The sequence below is a fragment of the Maylandia zebra genome, linkage group LG8 (genome assembly GCF_041146795.1).
Source record: "Maylandia zebra isolate NMK-2024a linkage group LG8, Mzebra_GT3a, whole genome shotgun sequence".
Taxonomy (NCBI): domain Eukaryota; kingdom Metazoa; phylum Chordata; class Actinopteri; order Cichliformes; family Cichlidae; genus Maylandia; species Maylandia zebra.
The window spans coordinates 17,161,259-17,175,694 of record NC_135174.1 but is presented as its reverse complement, the minus strand read 5'-3'; the positions used below and the strand labels follow the sequence as shown (position 1 = coordinate 17,175,694).

The window sequence follows — 14,436 nt, the reverse complement described above, 5'->3', positions numbered from 1 at the left end:
AGCTCAATCGCAACCATAGTCCATATCGTTTATGTCACAGCAGAAATTCATTGGACTGAACTGTATTCTCTCCTCCACAGAGAGTGGTGAAACCTACCAGAGGCAGGTGCTGTCCATCTTCAGCATTGCCTCGGGGATCTGTCTTCTTGGAGTGGCATGTATGGCTCTCTACCGCCACAACAAGTGAGTGATGCCAGCGAGAACCACATTAGTAGCGTATGCCCCCGGCTGTGCAGAAAGAGCACTTTACTATCATGGCATGGAGCCCAATGAAATTCTAAGTGTGAGTCAGCTAGAGGATGTTTTAGCAAGGCAACAAATCTAAATAGTGTAGGATGCATTTGGGACAGATACTCATGTAAGATTTATTTGAAAGTGGTTTTAGCAAGCAGGTGTGTCACAAAATGCTTCACACAAAACAAAATACTCAGATATGGCAAGAGACAGACCAAGTTCAAGTACAGTAGACCCTAAGTGCACGTGTACATGTGTGTGACAAGATAAGAGGGTTTCCTGGTGGCTCAGAAGCAGACCACCAAAGTCAATTATGCATGGCACCAAAGAAGAAGGAAAAAGAAAGCAGAGGGAAAGAACTGGAAGAGTGTGTGTATGTATATTCATTCAGTAGGAGTGAATGAATGCTGTGCTGGCTAAATTAAGCTTGCTAAACAAAAACAAAAAAGGTGGTTTTATTTTTGAGTAGTGTAGTGCCCTGAGCAGTGCAGCACATATTGGTCAACATGAACAGATAGTCCTGGCTCACAGATAGAATTAATGTACTGAAAATTATCCAAAATCACAAGTCCTGTGATAATAAGTATCTTTCCTTCAAAAAAAATAGCTGTGCGCCAGGCTACCGTGGATAAATAGCTTTTCAAACTCCGTGGTTGTTTTTCCTCTCAAGAAAAAATGCGAAATTTTGTTTGTATCAGTACTTCTCAGAAAAGATTAGTAAAGTTTTCAGAAAGGTTGCTTTTAGGTGGTATAACTTCATTATTATTATTTATTAGAGTGGGTTCCTGCAGCACGTTTTAATCCCTCCAAGCCATTAGGTGGTTAGATTATAGTTTGTTAACCCTGTAAACCAATGCAATGATTTGTTGCTTTCCACATTTTTAAAAAGTTTTTTTTTTACTTCTCGCCATCATCCTTTATGCAGGAAACACTTAATGAGTCTCAGCTGCAGACAGAATTTTGCATTCTAGAATTTAAAAATGAACATTTAATGGTGAATTAAAATTTAATCCAAAAGTCTTAGGCAGCAATTAAATTTTAATGCAATCAAATTTTAATCCGAAATGAAAGAACGGTATCATCTTTTTTCCTTTTTTTAAAAAAATTTATCATAGCAGAAGAATTTGACTTTTTTTTGTCACGTTTTGCTGTTTCATTTTTTGTGTGTATGTGTGGTAAAGAGAAAAGACAGAGTATGTAAAAATGTGGCAGAACAACTAAAATTAAGTAGTTTAAGAAAAGTGGAATGTCTGCTCATGTCAGCAAACTTGACTTTACTTCAATTCCTTAGGTTATATCTGTTCCCACTGCTATAACTTAAGGCTTCTTGCTGTATGTATGGATATCACTGCATGTGAATTCTCCCTCTCTCCCCGCAAAGATGAGAGAATCCAAACTTTGGCTTTCATAGTAAATCAATAAAACCTTTGTATTTATCGCTTTTACTTTAACTTTCCTTGATTAAATTCATGTAGTTTTAAATTTTATTTTCATGCATTTTTTGTTCATTTTAAAGCTATTTTTGTGGCGCACATTTACCACCTTAAGTTTCACCTCGGAAAAGTAATCACAGTTGAACGCTGAATGTCACTTTCAGCTATGGTTTGTTCCAGAAATGTTAAATTTCACCGTTTTAAAAACCTCAAACTGTCAAAGGATGTTTTATCGCTGCATAACAAAAAATGCATATATTAGTTCATCGTCACAATTCGCACATATGTGTGTGTCTGTCTTCAGTGAGTAGATGTGAAATTCATTGACAGGGCCTATCTTGTCTACTATGTGTGATCTGTAAGTGAGTCTCAGAAATAAATGGTAACAAGTCAATAAATGTAACAACGTTGCCATTAGATGCGTGTGAAGAATATGACCTAAAAAGAAACCGTTATTAAACTGTGTAACAACGAAAAAGAAGAATGAATCTTCAGCAGAGCAAATGCAGCTATTGTAGGGAGGTTTTTTCTGCCTCATAGAAATCCCTTTGTTTTCCTAATTGCATGCTGTATTGTCATCAGTCTATCCATTGTTCTGGATTATTTCTTTAGTTTTGTTGTAGACTTACATTTGTTCTCCCTTTTTCACCGGCACATTTCCTCCACAGGAGACACAGGGAGAAACTCCAGGCTCATTTCTCCGACAGCCGCAGCCTCAGAGACTGTACCGTCAATGCCTCCGGCCTCATGTCCAAATCTACCCCCAGACTTCAATACAGCCTTCAGCTCCAAAAGGTGCGTCTTTATCAATGATGTATTTATTCATTTCCAGTCACACCCTAATCATCATTGTCACCATCTTCTTCTTTATATATACAGTACTTCATATACACATTATAGTCTTTTGAGTTCCTGACAGGATGATTTATGATCTAAAATACGTCTTAATAATCTCTCTACTGGCTCGAGTCTTTTGTTCACACTCGTATCTGACATAGGCTGAGAGGCAGTGGGGAATTATAGCTTAAAATAAATGCATCACACATTACAGAGGAAAAATCTGCCTGCCATGTTCACTGTGACAGATTCCTGTGACAAACTGCAGAGTAGAAATTATAATCTGTTTTGGTGTCAAGGATCCTGAATTCTAAAGAAATCCAGCAGAACTTTATTGATAGCTAAATGTGATTGTGCTTGTGCATATTCATTTTAGTAATATCACAAATAACATTTTAAAGTGATTGGTTTGAAGCCGGCTGCTAAACTTTAAATTTTGAGTTAGTTAGACATTCCTCGAAAACCAATGCTTTCCAGAAACAACCACATACAGCAATAATAACAAATACAATCTACGACTGCATGCATAATACTCTCAATAGCCTAACAGGGCTTACACTGATTGATTGATTGCTTTCCTATTATCCCTCTCCACATGCACTTACATCGTGACGTCAGACACATACTGTATACTGATGTTGAAGGAGTAGAAGTGCTCCACTTTAAAGTGGAGCAAATCAAATCAAGGAAAGGTAGAAAATGTCAGAAGTGACAAAGCTCAAAATATTTAACTTAGTAAGCAGTAACTATGAACATTGTTTTACGGTGTACAAGGATACAGTACTGTGCATAATTCTACCACCAATATTCTGTCCAGGTCTTGTGTAATTTGGCATAATACACCTTTTTTTCCTGGTTTCTCTTCCTTAAGAATGGCTTCTCGACAGCCATGCATCAAGATCATTTCAGTGAACAGTAAATGGAACAAGTAAAGGGCCAGATGCCTCTCTCAGGTCCTATATAAGGTCGTTGGAGTTTTTCCTTAAGTACATGACCTTTAGATGCTGTTTATCTGCTGTAGATCATTTTTAGGCCTGCCACTTCTTCTTTTGTCAGCCTCTTGTCCAGTTTCCTCGTTTTTTAAAAGGACACACTGCACACCATGCCCAGATATGCCAGGTATTTGGCTAACAGACCTTTGGGAATCACATTATTTGTGCAAAACTCCTATTTTGTGCCTGCCAAACTGTTATCTTTGGCATTTTTGTCGATTCAACCAAAGAAAGCGGGTGTTCTTTTTGACAGGCTCCTAGTAAAAAGTGCATAGAGATAAAATTTAAAAATGTATATTTGCTAAGTCGGCTGTTATGAGTGGACACAACACAGGTTCATTCCTTAAGTTAGGTGCATTTTTTTATGCTTGAATGATTTATATGTCAGTGTTAATTGGCTTTACAAATAAACAAACGGACAAAGAAAGATTCCTCTGGGAATGATCAGGCACGAGAACTGAAGTGGAAACAAGTTAAAAAGCAGCTAATGATGAAAGGAAAACCTCGGAAAGCATGCAGAACAATTGCAATTTCAACCAAGCATCACTCCGTTGAAGCAAAATATAAAGAAATGATAGGTGGCTCGAGACTTTTTCACAGCACTGTACATTAGACATAAGTCATGTAAGTTCAGGCCAGTTGTTTTCCCTGGCTAAATAAGGTAACTGTTGTATATGGTGATGATGGTTACATATGGGATTGGTGCTTTTTGATGTATACATGTATATATCTTATCAGTTATGCAGAATCTCAATTTTGGTGGTTAGCATGAATGTATGCACTTAAATGTCTAGTCCTGAGTCCCATCGGCTATGGACTAAAAATTGAGGGGAAAAAAAAGTTGTGGAGGGGAATAGAGAATTTAACAATAGACACATTTGTTGGCTTTCACCATATTTGCTGGTAAACTAGTATGTTTGATGTGTTGCTGGACTTAAATCAAACTAAAATTAAAATTAAGTAAAATATTATGAAACGTCTGGTTACTTTCACTTTCACTGGCTGCTGTTTTTTTTATATATCAGAGCAGGATTCTTTTAATTTGCAAAACACAGGTTATAGCTGCTCTGCCAGACATTTCTTCCTTCACAATTATTCCATTCTGGTGGTTAAAAAAATAAGTGAGTGATAACAATTTTAGTTATTGCAGTTCTACACTTTTGGGCACTTTTATTGGCAATTTTTATTTATTTGCCAATAAAAAGTTTGTGAAACTTGTGAATTGTGGTTGTGATTGTTCTTCACTATGTAATATAAACATTAAAAAAAGATCTAAATAAAACTGAAGCAGCAAAGGGCACAAAAACAACAACTTTGTGCCACTGCCAAATGGCAGAAACACGGTGCTATTATAATCAAAATGCCAAGTTAAAGTACTGCATTATCATAACTATTAACAACAACAACAAAATACGCAAAAAGATTTACCTCAATTATACATAACAGGCTAAATAAATAAGATTTTGGGTGTTTTACATTTACCTAAAAATGACTCTTTTGATAGTAAAAGTCCCCAGCCAATGAAGTTGATCTACATAGTAAACGTTGCTGGAATTCTGACCTCTTTAAATAGAAGAATGTAAAGTTGTGCCCATACTCTGGATCATGAATCCTGAATTCAACATCCAAGCACAGCAGCACAGTCATAATCCACAATGAGCACAAAACTGTACATTACAGCAGGTTCATGTGTTTAAAAAGTTGGATTTTGCAAATTTGAACTACATAACCCTCAACCAACTCAAAAACTGAAGGAGACTAATATTATGTAATCATTTATCAACTAATAAACACATAGCATCAGCTCTAGGAAGAAAATTTCATCCAGGCGGGCAAATAATTCTTGGTTAAGAAAAAAAATGGCAAACCATAGAAGAAAAAGTGGCTCAGAATTCATTAGAAGCCACCACAGCCTGCAGCAGCAGCAGACACTGCAGAGGAAACAAGTGACCCAGACATTCTTAGAAAAAGCAGAGAGAAGACATGGATGGCACTGATAAGGCTAATGTCTCCACAGAGGGGTAATTGCACTCTACTGCACACTTGTAAAGGTTTCATCAAAGAGTGCGACCGCTTGGCATAATGCGTTCCTACTTTCTTTATTTAATTAGATGGATTTTTTTGTTGTTTTTGTTTTTAAAGAAGTTCAGTGTGCAGTCTTTCTTTTATCATTTCAGGAAGTTATATGGAGTAGTAGTCCTTCATGTATCAATGCTAAAACGATAGAGAGATCAATTATAGATTTGACGTTTCTACTTCTGAAACATAAATAGTTTACAGCTTCCACAAATCTCATTTTAATATGTATGGGTACTAAGGTAGCAAGGTTATTAATACTGATTAATACTATAATACTGATTTCTTTATTTTCTGTATGTTTTTCACCCTTAAATGTTTCACATCATCAAAGAAATTTAAATATTAGTCAAAGATAACACAGGTAAACACAAACTGCAGTTTCTAAATGAAGCTGTTTATTAAGGGTAAAAAAAATCCAAGCCTACGTGTCCCTGTGTGAAAAAAATGATTGGCCCCTAAACCTAATAACTGGTTTGCCACCCTAAGCAGCAACAACTGCAATCAAGCCTTTTCGATAACTGCCAATGAGTCTTTTACAGCGCTTGTGGAGGAATTTTGGCCCACTCATCTTTGCAGAATCGTTGTAATTCAGCCACATTAATGAAGATGTTTTTTGGCAAATCTGAGACAAGCCTTTATGTTCTCTTCAATGGATACCATTTTTGCAGAGTGTCCTGAACTCTGGCCTTAACTGAAACATGTGAACCCTACGGTTCATTAATGTTGTTTTACTTTCTTTTGTGACCTCCTGGATAGGGATGGGTATCGTTTAGGTTTTATCCGATACCGGTGCCAAACCGGTACTTTTGAAACGGTGCCGGTGCTTAAACGGTGCTCGAACCGGTGCTTAAAGAAAGGAGAACACAAAGTTGGTCCAAAAACCTCTCATGGTCAGCTGTTTTTTTGTAAAAAGATAACAATGTTAGCCTTTTCTGCAGCTATAGGGCATATATGGTATCACTCTTGGCTGGAAGCAGTCCTTAATCAATGGAAAAAACACAAACTTTGTCCAAAAACCTCTCATGTTTAACTGTTTTCCACTTTTTCTTTGGTCATTTTAGCATTTTTGGCCAGGGTGAAGGGGGCATCTGCCATCAAACAAGAAGACAGCCGCATGTAACTACGACGGTGTTTGCTAGTTCACCTTACATGCATTAATTTAATAACGTGGTTAGCCTACTCAACGTAAATTACACACGGACAACATTAAGCTACTCACGCAGAGAAGAACGGCTGCTGCTGCCATCATCACCCGTCATCATTTCTGCTACACTGGCAGGGCTACGGGCCAGGACTCTACTCTTCAGGTTCTTTGGGGATGTTGGTAACTCGGTGCATTTCTCGGCTTTTAAAAAACGCTATGGCACCGGTATGGCACCGGATACCGGTAGCCATCCCTACTCCTGGATAAGTCGTCGATGTGCTTTTGTAGGAATTTTGGTAGTCCAGTCTTTCCTGGAAAGCTTCGCCACTGTTCCAAGTTTTCTCCATTTGTGTGTAATGGCTCTCACTGTGATCCACTGGAGCTCGAAGGCTTAGAAATAGCTTTCCACACCGGTAGATGTCTGTGATTTTGTTTCTCGTGTGTTTCTTTAGATTGTGGCATGATGTGTTGCTTTTAGAGATCTATTATGCTGCTTTCCTTTGTCAGACAGGTTCTATGTAAGTGATTCCTTAATTCAGCAGGTCTGCCAGTAATCATCCCTGAATGTATTTACTGAAACTGAACTCAGATTTTCAAAAAAAAAAGGTTAATCACAGTTAATTCGAAATAGGACCAGGTAGTTTTGGAAACCTTTTCTCCCTTAATGAATGAAATCATCATTTAAAAACTGCATTTAGTATTTCCTCAGGTTATCTTTGTATAATATTAAAATGAGTCTGGTGATCGGAAACATGCAAGTGTCACAAATATGCAAAAAACTAGGAAATTGGTAAGAAGGCAAACACTTTTTCACACCACTGTATATGGAGGCTTCTTTAATAATTCAACACTGTCTGGTGTCACCCACTGAAACAAACACCCCTTAAGCTAACCCCACCCACGGATCTGCAGTTGGCACCATCTGAAAGCTTTTCGAGGGTGTCATTTGAAAATCATGGCTCTGGGCAGCTGATCGCTAAGACGCTGTACCACCTTTGATGCAAATGTTAAAAAAGCTGTTAAGTAGTTGTGTTTAAGTAATATTAAAAAAATGCTTTCATATAAGCACAATAACCAGCACAACAGCAACCTAAAAAAGGGGAGACTCAGATGGTGGTATCGGGAATGTGTTAGGGCTCAGCGGGTGAGGCAGTGAAGCCCTGCATCCAACCACGAAATGCATTGAATGCTAGACAAAGGAAGGAAGCCAGGAGGAAGGCAAAGACAACACGGAAACACAAGCTATAATAGAACAGTGTGAGGGAAGCTTAAGGTGGGATGTGAAAGATCACTGGCTATAAGCACCCAGGAGGGGGCATGAGCTGTACAGACCAACGAAAGATTAACAAGTGAAACCTGTTTTTCCACAGATTTGACACAATGACCCCAGACCACAGCTTCTCTCCACCCACTCCCTCAGCTTGTAACCATCTAGGGAGAGGACATGTGAGTGTGGGTGGTGTAGTCCTACAATATCTATATTTTCTTTAAAGTTACACAGACAAAATGAAAATACTTTCAAAGGAAGAACAGAGCAGAGTGTTCTTAAATAGGCTCAAAACATTTGGTGTATGCAGCATAACCCAGCATCAAAGCACAATGGGGGTTTTTGTGCATGTGTTCAAGGCAGTAGGATGGAGGATGAGTGCAGCGAGCTAGAAAAAAATGTCTGGCTCTGACAAGGCAGGTGCAAGAGGGGAGGATAAAACTGAAGTCCTTTTTTAGTCATTGTCTTCCATTTGAAGTCTCTAATAAACTAATGCGGCGCTCAGTTGTTATTCACTCTTTGAATTCTGGGATTAAAGAAAAAGGCATTTCCCCTCTAGGTGTGATCACTAAAGACATATATACTGACATGATGAAAGCATATGCAAGACAAATTAAACCCTCAGCTCTTTTTAAAAATATACACCTGGTCACCTTCACACTCCTTATAGAATAAATTTAACTCTTGTATTCAAAGCATAACGTCACTCCTAAGAGGCACACTCTTGAAACGGCGTGCATTTGATGTAAATGGTGGCGACGCCAGTAAAGCTGTGTAAAAACCTACAAAATCCACATCAAGATGGAAATTATGGAGAAATTAGCTTTAGGAAAATATAATGATTTGGGTTATATTAGACCCTTATGGTGCATTAGCCATATGTTAAGAACATGCATGGACATGGTCAAGGCAACCTGCTGAAGATCAAACTGAGTGTCTGAATGAGGATGAAAGGCAGTTTCAATTACTTTAAATGTGGCATGGTTGAGTATTTCAAAATCTGGTGCTCTACTGGGATTTTCCAAAACAACCATCTCTAGGGTTTACAGAGAATGGTCTGAAAAAGAGAAAACTTCCAGTGAGCTGCAGTTCTCTGGGTGAAAATTGATGGTGTTGATGCCAGAGGGCAGAGGAGAATGGCCAGACTGCTTTGAGCAGGAAGGCAACAGTAACTGATCACTAGTAAACAATCATTCGTCAGAACTAAAGTATGCAGAATGCACACAACATTGAACCTTGAAGCAGATGGGCTACAGTGGCAGAATACCACATCAGGTGCCACTCCTGTCAAGAAACCGAGCATAACATTTGCATAGGCATACCTAAAGTGGACAGTAGAAGATTGGAAAAGTGTTTCTTGGTCTGATGAGCCTCGATTTTTGCTGTTGGCAGGGTCCGAGTTTTGCGTAAATACCATGAAAGCATCGATCCAACCTGCCTTGGATCAAGAGTTCAGGCTGCTGGTATAATGGTGTGGGAGATACTTTCTTGTCTGTGAAGGTTCTCAGTCATCCAGGTCATCGTAGTCTAAGGAGCTTGGAAAGAAAAGCGTCTGAACTTGAAGACGTTTCACCTCTCATCTGAGAAGCTTCTTCAGTTCTAGGGTCAAATAGTGGAGAGTCCCAGGTTTAAACCCTGTGGGAGTTTCCCCCCAAGAGGGACAAATCGACACCCTAATGATCCTCTACCTAATCACACGAGCCAAGGTGTGAAAACGGGTGTAGGTCACAATCAGTCAAGGTTTTGGGTGAGCTCATTGTGAAACCTGGCCCCACCCTATCATGTGATTTCCTGAGGTCAGATGCCCCGAGATGTGAGTGGGCGTTAAGGCGTCTGGGAAGGGACTGGATTATAGATTTCAGAAAGTTTGTGTCATAAGCCACCGCCTCTGTTCAAAGATGGTCGCTCACAGTGGACATAAATGGCCTCTTTTACTCCTCTTTCAAACCAAGATATTTTCTTGGCATACTTTAGGCCCCTTAGTACAAAGTGCTTTCAATTTGATTCATTACAAACTGTACTGTACTCACTATACTCAAATGGCCTCCACGGCCACCAGAACTCTTCTGCGATGTGGTGGAACAAATCTGAAGCAACTGTGTGATGCTTTCATGTCAATATAGACCAAAATGTCAGAGAAATGTTTTTATGTCCTCATCGAATCCAAGCCATGAAGAATTAAGCTAGCTTTGCCAAAGAAACAAACCGCTACTAGCAAGATGTATCTAATAAAATGTCTTGTGAACGTGTAAGAATAGTGTATTAGCTATATGTTAAGCACATGCATGCAAACCTGTATTGACAGCAACCTTCTCCACCATTTTCCTTGTTATGCCTGAGGCGATGACCATCTTTCCGAAAAGATTTAAGGGTTTATATTTTACATGACTACAGGAGGTTGCCCAAGTAAATAGCCATCATTTTAACCACCCCTTAAGAAATACAGATGATTATTGTTTTTTGATGTTTTGATAGGGCACCTGAAGTGGAACATGAAGCATTATATATACTGTATGCACATCTGTAGCTATTTCTGTGCATATGTTTCTTCCATCTGCAATTCAGAGTATACATTTCCACATGAACAGTTACTTCAAATACACACTTGTAAACAGCTGGGACTTGTATATATCAAGTATTTTACAAAGGAAAGGAAATGAAACGAAAAAGAGAAAATGAACTGTAAGTACATACTGAAACACCCCTCTGTGTCCACTGTTATTTGAATCAACACCTCTGTGGTAATAATATGTGTCAAATGAAAGAGATGGCTTATACACCCATGAGACAGGCTGCACAGCAACAGACATGCGCTGACATGAAGGAATAGGGTCATACAGGCAACGAGGGCATCAGCTTGAAGCTTGAGTGGTTCTAACTAACTAGTCTTCTAAGAAGAGTCCCTCTCAGGAGTGAGCATGCTATATAAATACTTCATCATATCAGAATATTTTAATGAATGCTCCGGTGTGATTCAAGGCTAGGTTCTCTTGAACCATAGTCGGTTTTATTATTATTTCATTATTATTATTAATATTATGAAGTAATGTGTTTTTCGTCTAATTTTGTTTGCCAAAGACTTTCTCGAGATAATTAGAGAATCGTTCATTTTGATTCATTAGTTTTTATCAGATTGACGTTGTTTAATGAACTTCAAACATCTGGGAAAGGTTTGATGGAACAGCTTCAATTAGCACCCATGTAGTATGTCTCAGAAAGTGTGAAAGTGTAAAGTATTGAAGCTGTGCTTCTGCCATCAGATAATCAAGCAGAGTACAATTATGAGTATGAAATGGATCAGGGCTATTAGCCGCTTGTTCAGCAGGGGTGTTGTGTCAGCTGAAGGGGAGATATGATAACTTCTACAGGTATCTCAGCGACTATTAAAAGGAAAGGACAGTGCAGCCTGAATGTTAAATCCAAATCTGAGCATGGCAGTGCATAATTTGAATGAACTTGTTAACATTTAAATACAGGGTAGAGTCGCATTTGTTGTCCATTAAAAATCTTCACACCTTGGCCTGAAGTGTTAAGACATGCTCTTTCAGTAAACGTACATGCAGTTTTGAGCTGCTAGCTCAAAGACTGTCCTTGTTGAAGAATGGTCAAATATCCTATTATGCACAGTTCAGGACCTGTGATTTGATCGTAATACAAGGGGGATTATGGCTGCTCTGAATGCATAGGTTTGCTTTACTTCTTAATATGAAGGTGATAGTCAACTAGGGCTGCCACGATTTGTCGACTAGTCACGATTACGTCGACTATCAAAATCGTCGACGACTGATTTAATAGTCGACGTGTCGTTTGAAGCTTTGTAAGATCGCAAAAGACGCAGGAATAATAGCAGGATTTAAGAGTGTAATAACGGACTGAAACAGAAGATGGCAGCACAGCATGTACAAGGATGCCAGCTGCCGTTAAACCCCGAAGAAGAAGAAGCAGCTGTGTCCCAGAATTCATAGCGCGGCCCAGCTTAGTTTCCAACAATGGTGGTAGCTAGTTAGTTTTAATCTTATTATTCTTTCTGGGTCACAAAATAAACGTTTAACATATTTTCAGGCGAGAATGTAGCTGTGTAAACCTCAAATATCTGCTCAGTTTATCAGGACACCACATATTTTCAAAAGCGCTCCGACGTTTTCGGAGATGTCTGTTACCCACTAGCTCGATAGCTAGCCGGGGGCTAGGTCACTAGCGCCGTGAGAACACCGGACTCCCGGCAAATTGTTTTCAAACCCACCGCCGTCTTTCGCGACTCAGGTTAAATATATATGAGTCACTTAGATAAATTAAAAATGTTGTTGTTTGGCTTTTTTTTAGTATTTTATTTGTTCCTGAGTAAATCGGTTTGGCTGAGATTAAAGTTATAGTTTTTACACAGCTGAATAAATGTCAAGCAGACAGCTGATTATCAGAAGTGTGAGATGCTGGAGAATATACTCCGGTGTCCTCTTATATTTTAGATAGCAAGGAGTTTATTAAACTTTACCGAAACAATCTGCAAATTTCATTAAAATTGAATAAACTATCATCTTGTCTTTATTTTTAGTTAGCACCTTAAAAGCTTAAAGCTGTAAGCTAATGATAGTTATATAAGAGCAGATGCTGCTGGTGCAATAAGCTGTAGTTTTATGTCCAGTGGATGATGATCTGATTAGTCGACTAATCGCATAAATAATCGGTGACTAGTCGACTATCAAAATAATCGTTTGTGGCAGCCCTATAGTCAACATATTGATGGGGGAGGGTTTTTTCCTGTCACTCTCTCCTTCTCTTGTATTTTCCTTGTGTGTGAACATTGCGCTGTGTTTATCCAAGGTTCACAAGTGGCATGAAACAAGGCAAAATTGTGATGGAAGGGAACAAGCAAACTGGGTTACGCCAATGGGCTACGCCACTGTCTGCCAGTGGCAGACCTGAATGGCATGGCAGACTGCCAACAGCTATTTATTTTATCCCCTGACATAGATATCTTCCCCCAGGAAGCTTTGCCATGGCAATTGTTTCACAAAGTGAGGTGTTCTCCCTCCGCAAGGTATATGAGAGGGTGGCCAAATGATACTATTTTCTTGCACAACTAGTGAGCAGCGGTAACAGCTTCTTCTGGGAGCCAAACGGTGTATGGGGAAAAAAAAGAGGCTTATCATTCATGAGAACCGTGAACCCAGCACTAAGTCACATGCAATTGCTTTAGTGATGTACAATCAGACAGCGAAAGAGAGAGAGAGCTGTAACTGGAATGACAGAATTATCTCATGACTTAGTGTTTCACAGAGGGGGTCTCGGGGCGTTCACGGTCACTGTGCCAGAGCTCTGACTGCAGCCTGTTGTAAGATAATAGTGTTAATTTTGATAAGAATAAAGGGAAAGAATTGAGAGGGCAATTTCTTTAGGAAACCATTAATGTAATCTTGTGTTGGATTAATTCTTGAGTGAATCAGGAGTGCTGTGAGGGCCAGTGTGGAGTTTATTCACAAAGTGTCCCCTCCTAATCTGCCGCTTTAAAATGTAAAATGCAATTAAAGACGCTCTGCCTGACTAACCGGGGATACATCAGCGAGAGAACACGCTCGACCTGACTGGGGATTGCTGCTAAACTCATAGAGAATTATCAGCCTTATGTGTTATATCCTAAGCTTCACTTCTGTGTACTTACATAGCTACTTACATTGGACATTTTGTTTTTCATTTTAATCGTTACAGCAGTGGAATCTAGCTACATTTCCGGGTCTTTTGCTGAGTATAACTAATTGAGTATCTGAGTTTCACTAACTGCCTGCGCAACTTTCTTTATTTCTTGCAGAGTTGCACTTCTCACGGATCGTCTGTTAAGGGCGGCAAAGTGGCACCAGGGGCATCAACAGTAGCTCCACCTATTCTCAGCAAAGCACTGTCTAAAGGGAAACGCTTCAGGTACAATTATGACATGCTCTTTTTTTTTTCCTGCCCTGTTTCATATCTGGGGCTGAGTCAGCATGTTTGAGCCATAAGGGGCAGTGAGGTGAAAAATTTAATCATCCCATGTAGTGTAATATGTATATCGTCGAGGCCGCTAACAAAAGAAAACAGATCACATACACATAGAGGTTAGATCTTATATCTGCGTGCATTTTATTGTATGATTATTGGTTCAGCGAGCATGACATAAAAAAGAAAAAACAGAGTAGAGGCTGTCAAGCTAGTTGAGGATGGAGACGTCTTTATTTACATGGCATTCAAGTAAATTGTTCAAAGTAATTAAATGTGTCCTCGGGCATCTCCTGAAATGACTAGTTGAACGCAGATAGGAGCGAACATAATAACACTCCTCCAAGGAGAAGTGAATTTAATGTCCAGAGTTAAACACTGACTCAGCCCAATTTTTATGCCATCCTTCAAATGACAGAAGATTCAAGGAAATGAACAGCGTTTTTGCTTTTTGCTACGAGGGATATCGCAAGCAGGGTT

At 39.1% G+C, this 14,436-nt stretch overlaps 1 protein-coding gene across 1 annotated transcript in view; it reads left to right on the top strand.

The window, feature by feature from the left end:
* Positions 1-14,436, top strand: part of nrg3b (neuregulin 3b) — a 205,207-nt gene that overhangs the window by 178,804 nt on the left and 11,967 nt on the right. Inside the window, exons 5-7 of the mRNA XM_076887505.1 lie at positions 81-183; positions 2,336-2,462; positions 13,793-13,902. Of these exons, the coding sequence (XP_076743620.1) occupies positions 81-183; positions 2,336-2,462; positions 13,793-13,902 (340 nt within the window). The remainder of the gene's footprint in view (positions 1-80; positions 184-2,335; positions 2,463-13,792; positions 13,903-14,436) is intronic.